The following is a 10,129-nucleotide window of genomic DNA, read 5'->3' on the forward strand; positions in this document are numbered from 1 at the left end:
TGTTCTAACTGCACCACCTTTTGGTAAGAAAACAGCAGCAGCCACTAAGACATGCTGATTTGCTCCATCTATAGACAAGAAATTTACAATAAAAAATGTGTGCATTACTTGGGTCTATAAGTGCCAGAGAGCCAATACACTCCAATGAATACCCTTTAGTGCTCTTAAGATTTAACACAGAAATTGTTTCTCAGGTTCATCAACCAGGCCCAGTGCATGATGGGGGTTCCACCACTGAGCCCTCAGGGACAAACGTTTGATCCTTCGGAAAGTCACAGTAATATGTTCTCAGCAAAGCTAAATTATCTGTGGAGTAACAAGTCTTGACTAAGTCATGTGAATGCTTTCATAATCACTCTACAGATCCTAAAAACATGAATAGGTCTTGAAACTGTAACTAATCTACACCATCTATAATTTAAAAGAGACTACATTAATACATTTGCTTTATAGATGTTCCTGTACAAATCCATTTTGTAAAGTTCAGTAAAGTCCACAACTCATCAAATCAGTAAAATTTTATTTCCCAAATTTGTCATACAATAGCCAGTTATGGGAAAGGGGAAGCAATTACGTAAACAAATGAGAAAAAAAATGCATTTAACAACAGTGTCAAACCTAATCAGCATATTTAAAAAAACAAGACGTGCACAATACAAGATGTGGCATAAACATGGGTCAACTAAAAAAAAGGAAACGTTTAATGAAACTGCATAAGCTGTTTGAAAGCAGTTCTATAACCATCAAAATATGGAATCATAAATTAAAAATTTATTTTAAAAATCAAATTCCACAAGAGGAACAGTCAAGACGTCCTCCATTAGTATGGTCGCTCCCTGCGCTCCTGGCGATGGTCCCTAAAGAAAAAGAAAGCAAGAGAACAGAAATGTAGTGAGTGACATGTTTAACGTCTGGTTTCCACACCTATATTCTGCTCACAGTTTGCATACATTAGCTTTTCAATAGCTTCAATATTTCTAAGAACTTAAAAGTTCCACAATCCTTTAATTACTTGATGAAAGAAGCAATAAAACAAAGTATTTGGTGAAAGAATCTCAACCCTACCTCATATCCATCTTGCCACCTGGTGGGCCCATTCCTCTTCCACCCCTGCCACCCATTCGGTCCATGGGTGGCCCTCCACGGCCGGCCCCTCGGAAACCTCCCCTGTCCATTCCACCGCGTCCCCTGAAGCCACCACGCTCGCCACCCCAACCTCCACGGAAACCTCCAGGGCCCCCAGGGCCTCCAGCTCCTGCCGGCCCACCACGGTCCATGCCTCGGCCTCCACGCATTCCCATTCCCCCTCTGCCTCGGTCCCCTCCAGGGGGGAAGGGCGGGCCACCCCCCAACCCTTCTGGCTTGGGGGCTTTGCACTGGTTACACTCCATCCTCCAGGCAAAGTTCTGGTTACCACAACCCCTGGGAACACAGACCATTATTTATATTATAAACTAATCTTCGGGGGGGCGGGCGCATCAGAGATGCACTATGAAAGTAATACATACGGGTTAGGACACTCCCAGTCCCCAGCTCTCTGCTGCATGTTGCCTCCTGTGGGGCCACCTCGGCCCATACCACGAGGACCACCACGTGGCATGAACCCACCACGATCACCTCCACGGCCCATCATACCTGAAATGAAAATTTTCAGTTTAAAAAAAGTTATACTTCTGTACTCATTTATTTTTTGCTGTCCTAAGCAACTTTGCAGCTTTGACATGCTACAGGGTTCAACGGTTCTGCACTTTATAATTTGAAGTAAGTGATTTCTCGTGGAGTCGGAAGCGGGGCATTTTACGGGGACGTTAAATCACATAAGAACCTGCCCGTAAAGAATAGTGTGAGCATGCTCTACATTAGATTTCTCACAAACAAATACTGCTGACATTTACCTCCACGGCCCATCATGCCATCTCGCATGGGCATGCCCCCCCTCATTCCACCCATCATGGGCTTACGCCGTGCCATGGACACCTTAAGCCTTCGGCCCTGGAACTCCTTTCCTAAAATTAAAAGACAACCATTCAAAATTAGTGGCAGAAGGGACATTTGGTTTATTTATGTGAATATGCTCGGGTCTGATGTGCACAGTCATTAAAGCGCACCATCAAAATGCTCTACAGCTGCTTTGGCACAGACTGGCTCCTCGTAGGATAGGGTGGCGTCTCCTTTGGGCTTTCCTGAGTCCTTGTCTGTGTATATGTTAATGGCAGGCTGGCCAAGTCTGCGGTTAATCTGGTCCAAAAAAAATAAAAAATAAAAAGAGTTGCATTTAGTTTCAACAGTGTAGTTTTGCTTACGCCAACAGAGATAAGAACTATTTTTACCCTGATCGGGCCGACGTGTTTAAAGAATTCAGCCATCTCCTCCAAGTTAGCCTTCTCAGTCAATCCTGTGATGTAGATTGTGCTGTTCTCAGAGTCATCCTGTTCTTCAGGGCGTCCTACAACCAACGCATTAAAACGAATCAGAAAAAAAAATTGTTCCAAATACCACTACAAAGAAAAGGATTCAATAAATGAGTAATAAGGGTCTAGTGTGACTCTGCTCACCAGTTTCGCGCTCGTCGCTGTTCATAGGTCCTGTAGTCCCATCAGTCGAGGGCGAGAGAGACAGATTGAGAAAAGTCAGTGTTTGCAACTGAAGTTCAGGGTACAACACCTAAGGAGTACTACAAAAGATAACCCAAACACTCCCTTATAGACGCCGCCAGCCATATTGGAAGTTGAAAATGGCACCTTATGGTACACCACAATTCTCACAAGTGATATATTGAATTGAAAATAGAACCTCAGACCCTTTGGCAAATAATTGTGTGTCATTTGAAAAGCCTCTTAGACCAGTAAGAAATCCTCAACAAAAAAACGACCACCCAGGAATTCGGCTCATGAGATTTGTTAAAGCAGTAACACACATTTGAATGGAAATTTGTCAATAACCTGTCAAAAACTCATTGTCGAACCATAAGCAGTGACTGAATTATACCAAGTAGCCCAGAGAAAATGGCCTCAGGCATTGAATAAAATTCCAATATTTTCAGATGTGTTCATGTAAATAAATTTTGTAAACCACAATGTAAGACACATCAATATTTGAAGCATATTTGCTCAAAAAGTTTAAGGCTTTGAAAGGACTAACCAGTGTAATACTCGTTAACTTACCACCAGGCTTACTGAAGCCACCTCTGTCTCCAGCGCTGCTAGGGGGGAATAAATGGAGATATGAAGGCGACTTCCTTTTACAGCCACTTCCATGGCTCGAGCAAAGTGCTTGATTGAGGGAGTAATCAAAACATTCTAACTAGCCCAACAGCAGCTATAAACTTAGTTTTATAAATACACAATTGAATCAAGGGGATAAGAGTATTAGCTATGTTCTATTCCTTAGCTAGCTGAGTACAACTTCAGTGACAGTTTTCAGTAGTGGATACAATTGTGTAAAATAATGAATGACTAACATTGTCACTGCTTTTAAAATTGTGACAAAACCCAAACATTTGTACACAGGTAAAAACATTTCAGATGCATTGATGGCATTCATAAATTTACCCAGAAACAAGCCAACACCCCAATAAGTTTAACACAAGGTTACAGCTGACTCAGATATGTACAAGTGAAAAATAAATACACAATGCATCTGAAATTTGACAAGTGGTGAGCACATTCACCAGGTAAAAAAAAAAAACAATTTCTTTTTTTTTTTTTTACAAATTATACAATTGTTACATAAAACCCCCAAAATATTAACAATGTTACCAGGGTTAGATTAAATAAATAAAAAGGTCAATTTCTATACCCATCATGCTTATAAAAACCACCATCCTCAGTTCTTGAAAAAAAGGCAGACCGCGAATCTTTTTAGCTCCCTCCTGCTGCTTAAGCTGGCGACTCTGTACAGATACTTTTTAGAGAATAGATGGTTTTAAATGGCTCTCACTGTTACCTGTACGGTATAAATGTGACAAGGCATGTTAAAAAGTGATCAAAAGAATGTGATCAAACATTTTAATTCCAAACCACAAAAACAAGTTATAACATTTCAATACGACATTGTGTGCCCACTCCCCCCAAAACATACCCGTGCAAAGCTAAAATTAAATTGACTATAAAAACATTTTAAACAAATTGCACGCACATACATATGTGCGCAATTTGTTAATGTATTTTTTTTTCTTTACCTCTACTTTGGTTGCAATGCAGTCTTGGATTATAGTCCTGTATCATATAAAATTGACTAAAATGTCTAATTACGTGCGTTTGTGTGTAGATGTATTCCCTGCACCAAAAAAAGAAATAAGTCATGCAAACTATTATTTAAAAAGATTTTGACTGATGTACCACAAAAGTACATACCTTCTTAAAAAAAAAGGAAACCTGAAATAACGTGATGATTGACATGCTATTTCTGACACCAAACAGATTGTTAATTGTTTGGGGGAGTAAAAAAAAAAAAAAAAAAACTATCCCAAAACCAAATACAAAAATCTGTCACGTCAAAGATTTGTATTGCAGAGCGCCTCTTTAGTATTTGGGAAACCAAATATGCTGATGTTTCTCCTCTTTCAGTTATACAGCAGTGATGACCGATCTTAACCAAATCAAATGTGCAGTACCACCTCTGTTCACCTGAACACCCCTGGTCTCTCCTGGCAACCTTTAGAAATCCTTTCAGGGGAACTGAATGCGAGTTCCCATTTGGGGTTGGGTCAAACCCTTTAGGCTACAGAGAGTGCAGACAATGTGCACCAAGAGGGAACAAACCGTTCAAACGCCCAATCTGCATCAAGAGCAGTGGTGCTTTATTAAGGGGACCAGAATAAATGTGTTAAGGACCCGCTCAATGGAGTTCTAATTTCAATATTATGATGGATACACACCGACATACAAAAAAAATATAATACCTCTTAATGCAATTACGTGTAGTAAGGCTGAGTGTATCAAGACTGACTCACACTAAACCAAAATCAATTTCATGACCATATGCACCCTATAATCCCTAGAGTACTTCTTAATTATTACAGTGGAAAGAAATAGTCTGTATACATAAAAAAAAGTGTGATTTGTGTCAAATGTGCTCTTAATGTTTACCCTAAATCAAAGTTAGTTTTCACTGATTCATTTTAGCTTTAATTGATATTGAGACAATGACCACAAAAAAAATGACCTTAAAACTTATTTTTATAGTATAGATGAGTGATTCATTTTAATCACCTTTTAGGACAAATGTTAGCGCTACAAGCAAAGCACTAAAAAAGTTGTTCCTGGTTTTCTTTGTCTCTTGTAACTGATGCAATTTATTACTGAGGTCTTGCAGTACCATTATCATGCATTACTCTGTATGTTGCAATTTTTTATTATTTTTGACTGTACTTTATCAGCCAGTCAATGACAAGTACTTATTGCCAGCCTTGCAAAACCCAACCAGAAACTGATAACACCTGCAAACGTGTGTATTCATGAGTAAAAAAAAGGGGGAAACCCCTTATCAAGAGAAAAAATGTTTTCCCAAATACATCACTTTAAAATTGTGTATTTGCAACCACATATACTGCATGTTGCCCATGTTGATTTATGAATTCCTTTTAGTGTAAACGTTATGTTAGTCTTGCAAGACAAAACATTTTGCTCCATAATCCCAATAATTGAAAAAAAAAAAAAAAAAATCTAAATCATGATTTATACAACTGCTAATAGCATTATTTGCATGTGTTAGTGGGTCACCCTACAGGGAATGATGCATTAGAGTTGGAAAAGGTTTTAAAAAGGGTGGTGCTTATAGTGAGACAGTGTTTGAACCTCCTTATCCCCACTACAATATTGATACTGTGTAGATAAAATATTCTTATAATACGATTATGTAACATTCCCTGACCAATTGTGAATATGCAACTGTTATCCTAAAACATTGATTTTGGCTCATAATCAAATGTTAACGGATTAAAGCTGTTCAACCTAAACGTTAATGCACAGGTCTCAGCTAAAACTTAGATTACAAACTGGAGACACCTTTTTCTTACCTTTGGCAAAATTAGAGGCAGGGCTGAGAGAAACTGGATGTTAATAGCTATGACTGCAGCCAATGTTGGCATGTACAACATCTTCCATCACAGGCCTTATGAATTAGAGGTGAAAACTCAATTTATCAGCATTGATTGCGGATTCATCCCAACCTTCTTATAAATAACTAACGTTGCACAAATTATTGCTATTAATCTGGTTTATTCTCGTCTCAGCCCTGCCCCAAGTGGCCACAGGACCTGTAGAGTCAAAATACATGAGCAGGTTAAGTGCAAAGGAAAGACACTTACCCCATGCCACGGCCCATGCCTCCACGGCCACGATGCATCATTCCACCTCGATCAAAGCCGTCTCTGCCTCGGTTTTCCCCTGACCCCGAGTATCTTGAAGACTCAGAGCCAGAGTAACCAGAACCTCCACCCTGACCATCCTGTCTGTAATTATCTAAAAACATGAGCATAAATACATCAACGTATGTTCATAGTGACAAAGTGAACTGTGCCAATGAAGAAAAGAAAAATCGCATTCAAGGGTGAGCAAAACTTACTGTAATGGTTAGACTGGTTGTAACTGGGAGGTCCACCCTGTTGACTGTACTGATTGGCTGGAGGCTGCCCATAGGAACCAGAAGCCTGAGGAGGGTAAGCAGGGGGAGCCTGGGTTTGCTGCTGGCTTTGCTGCTGGTACCCCTGCTGCTGACCGTAGCTTGCCTGCGCTGCCTGGTAGCCTGACTGTTGCTGGCCATATGCTGCTGGCTGGGAGTAACTACTTTGGTTGTAAGTGGCTGGCTGGCTGCTAGCATTGTAACTGATAAGACAAAAAAAAAAAAAAAACAGTATTTAGTGAAATAATGAGTATGTTCTTGTGGAATTCCCTTCTTATTTGGTTACCAGCATAGGGGTCCATACCTCTGCGGTGCAGTGGGAGCAGCCTGTTGGCCATAACCAGGGTAGGCAGACTGGGCAGTATACCCTGGCTGAGAGCCGTAAGACTGGGAGGCAGCTGGAGCAGCAGCAGCAGGAGTACTGTCATAACCACTGGCTCCATAACCCTGGGTTGACTGGGAGTAGGCATGAGTTGTCGACTGGGCAGCAGGATAGCCAGCTGTGAGACAAATTAAAACATTGGGTGACATTAATAACATTTAAGGTGATTTATAAATTATTATAAATATACTTTAAGGGTAGTCTTTGGCTGCAGACTAGGGGTGGAACGGCTCATGTATCCGTATTAAACGAAACAGTACAGACCTCACGTTTCAGTACATGAATCTACAATGTGTAAAAAATAAATAAAACTTGCGTGTTGCGAGTTCTTCAGGGAGACAATCTATAGCCCTGCCTTAGAGCTGAAGCGTGGCACGGTATGTATATAGCCGAGCTTGTAGGTATGAGAGAGTGGGGCGCGATGGGAAAAGCCTGCCGCTAAAATGACCTGGCTTATGACAATATGTATTATATTAGCTTAAGCCAGGCAGGGATTAGTTTTCTGCAGTTAAAATGGCCGGGAGACGTGATAATGTATAGTCGGGTAATTTAGTTTGTCTTTGCAGAGAAAAGAGATGCTATTTTTTTTCTCAGTTTTATAGCCGAATGTCTTATTTTGTTTACAAGTTACAGATTACTGACCTGCTGCTGGCTGGGTGTACGAGGACCCATACTGTTGTTGCTGCTGCGGAGTGTAGCCAGCAGCAGCAGCAGGTGTTGTCTGGGTGTAGGTGCCATCAGCAGCAGCAGGTTGGGCATATGATCCATAATTCTGTTGCCCATAGCTCTGCTGAAAAAGAAAAGGTTGATTTAGCTGCTAGGTAGTATAAACATATTGATAACATATCTTGTTCTTAGCTTACCCTATAACTGTTTACATTTCTGTATTTACATCAAAAGTCTTATAAATTATCCACAAAGTTAATGCCATCTAGCCTATTTGAATCACAACCAATCACTAGCCCAGGAGAATCCACAATGTTAACTCACCTGTGCAGCAGACTGTCCATAGCTTTGCGAGGGCTGGGCTGCATAAGATGCATACCTATAGAAACACAAATCAGATTATTACGTTTTTACAATCAGAAGACAACACTTGGGTCTCCCGTAAAGGCTCTCAACAGTTTATATTTATGCAGGGTTAAAAAATAACTGCCACCAACTAAATGGCTCTACTCAATAGATTTTTACTGCTTTTGGCTGGTGCGTGAAGGCAATCTACCAACCACTTTTACTAATATATGGTGCCAATATTGAACCCCGTCTGTCCGACTAGACCTTTTCCCAAGACTGTGTAGGTGTTTCTAAATTGATGCATCTGAGGTCAGGACAAATTGCACCTTCATCATCCTTATTAGTAGATTAATATTTGTATACTGATAAACTCTTAATCAAATCTCTGGTCCACCTGAACCCGAGCAGAGGCTTTAAACCTGGACATTACGTACCATTTGTCTAATAGTGACGTTTATTAGAATTCAGTTGGCACGAATTTAACTTAAACTCTTAATTCAAGTCCACTTCCATGTACCACCAATTAAACCGATTCCAAAATATACAACTGGAATATTTAAATTTAAGAGTTATTTTTCGGTAACCCACCCCAACAGTTTGTGGCCATTAACCTGGACATCCATGCACACTCAAATACATAGAAACATCACTTTAAATCAATTTAGTGAGTTAAATGAAGACTCTTACCCCTGCTGAGCAGTGGTCTGACTGTAGGAGCTGTAATCTGCTAAAGAAAAAAGGCACGTGTTGGTTAGCTGAGGACTGAGCCATCAAACAAAACATTATTTGCGCGCGGGCAGCTAGCTAATGCTAATGCTAGCAGCACGCCCGTCGTTAGGTAGCCACCATTCAAGAAGATGCTTCACATCTAACTGGGGGAAGGTCATAATTATAGATACGTGCATTTAATGTTTGACACATTTTGTAAGATGCCTTCCATTTTTCACCATAATTATTGTCGAAAAAAGAATCCATCCGGTAGCTGGAAAATACCGCAACGACTCGATGAGCTAACATAACTAGCGGACGTTAGGCCTTTTGCCTAGCGCCAGGAAATGCTAAAAGATAATTCATATGATATAAACCGAAAGGACGGGTTATGCCAACTCAATATCTTTTAAAATTAATCTAACAACTTTATTTCTTAATCTAAATAACACAAGTCAATCCAAATATGTATAAAAGATCACAATTCTCATCTCACCCGGAGCCGACGCCATTTTAGTGTGCCTGTACAAGACGACTGGAGAATGTTGCCTGCTGGAGAAACGCTTTTCTCTTCGCAGGAAACCCCAACTATCGCGAGAACCCCCGCGGGAACAGTGTTGTTTTGTCTGACCAACAGTTCCACATCCAAATAAAGTTCACTATCACATAAAACAGAGAAAACCAGCAAATACTCACATTTACGAAGCTGGATCTAGAGAATTTTGACATTTTTTGATAATTGACTTTAACACTGAATCTGTTATCAAAATATCAAAAATCTTTCTTCTGTCCATTGGCATTAACCCTAATTGTTTCAGCACTAGCAGTCATATGATTCCATCATAATTTATTCATGTTTACAGACTTTTCAAAATAACTGGATACTGCATTCTTCATCCCTCAATCTTCGGCAGTGTTGGAATAAGTACATAAGTATAATATGAGCGCTTTAAGTACAAATTTGAGGTACTTTACTCTTTTCATGCTACTTTCTACCTTTACTACACCTCACTATGAGTGAAATATTGTACTTTTTAGTCCACTACATTATTCTGAGAGCTTTTACATATGTAGTTTATAAAATACAACTACCCAACACTTTGTGCAGTGAGGAAAATAAGTATTTAAAAACCCTGCTATTTTGCAAGTTCTCCCACTTAGAAATCATGGAGGGGTCTGAAATTGTAATCGTAGGTGTATGACCACGGATTATGTGGGAGACATAATCAACAACAAAAAAATCCAGAAATCACAATGTAAGATTTTTTAACTGTTTATTTGTATGATACCCCTGCAAATAAGTTTGAAAACTGAGAAAATCTATGTTAATATTTGGTACAGTAGCCTTTGTTTGGAATCACAGAGGTCAAACGATTCCTGTAGTTTTTCACCAGGTTTGCA

At 39.9% G+C, this 10,129-nt stretch overlaps 1 protein-coding gene across 5 annotated transcripts; it reads right to left on the bottom strand.

Annotated features, from left to right (window-relative positions):
- Nucleotides 1-503: 503 nt before the first annotated feature.
- Nucleotides 504-9,311, bottom strand: LOC117944760 (RNA-binding protein EWS-like). Of its 5 annotated transcripts, none has more exons than XM_034871873.1 (15): nt 9,225-9,311; nt 8,708-8,747; nt 7,997-8,051; nt 7,649-7,793; nt 6,929-7,124; nt 6,568-6,827; nt 6,311-6,464; nt 3,165-3,202; nt 2,556-2,585; nt 2,331-2,446; nt 2,109-2,238; nt 1,896-2,006; nt 1,509-1,635; nt 1,066-1,422; nt 504-857 (listed from the first exon to the last, which is right to left on the bottom strand). In XM_034871873.1, the coding sequence occupies exons 1-15, from the start codon at nt 9,238-9,240 to the stop codon at nt 821-823; spliced, it is 1,812 nt and encodes a 603-aa protein (XP_034727764.1). In that variant the 5' UTR covers nt 9,241-9,311; the 3' UTR covers nt 504-820. The 5 variants fall into 5 exon arrangements, with proteins under 5 accessions (XP_034727764.1, XP_034727759.1, XP_034727760.1 ...); XM_034871868.1 differs by having other exon boundaries at nt 7,649-7,796; XM_034871869.1 differs by having other exon boundaries at nt 3,165-3,199; nt 7,649-7,796; nt 9,225-9,310.
- Nucleotides 9,312-10,129: the final 818 nt, after the last annotated feature.

This window comes from Etheostoma cragini, chromosome 5 (assembly GCF_013103735.1).
Source record: "Etheostoma cragini isolate CJK2018 chromosome 5, CSU_Ecrag_1.0, whole genome shotgun sequence".
In the NCBI taxonomy this organism is placed as follows: Eukaryota; Metazoa; Chordata; class Actinopteri; order Perciformes; family Percidae; genus Etheostoma; species Etheostoma cragini.

Excerpts from the sequence above, each read along its gene's own strand:
- LOC117944760 (XM_034871868.1), bottom strand. Across the intron at positions 3,203-6,310 it reads GGCATGGGCCGTGGCATGGG|CAGCGCTGGAGACAGAGGTG; the intron begins GTAAGTGTCTTT and ends ATTCCCCCCTAG. Across the intron at positions 1,423-1,508 it reads GACTGGGAGTGTCCTAACCC|GGGTTGTGGTAACCAGAACT; the intron begins GTATGTATTACT and ends CTGTGTTCCCAG.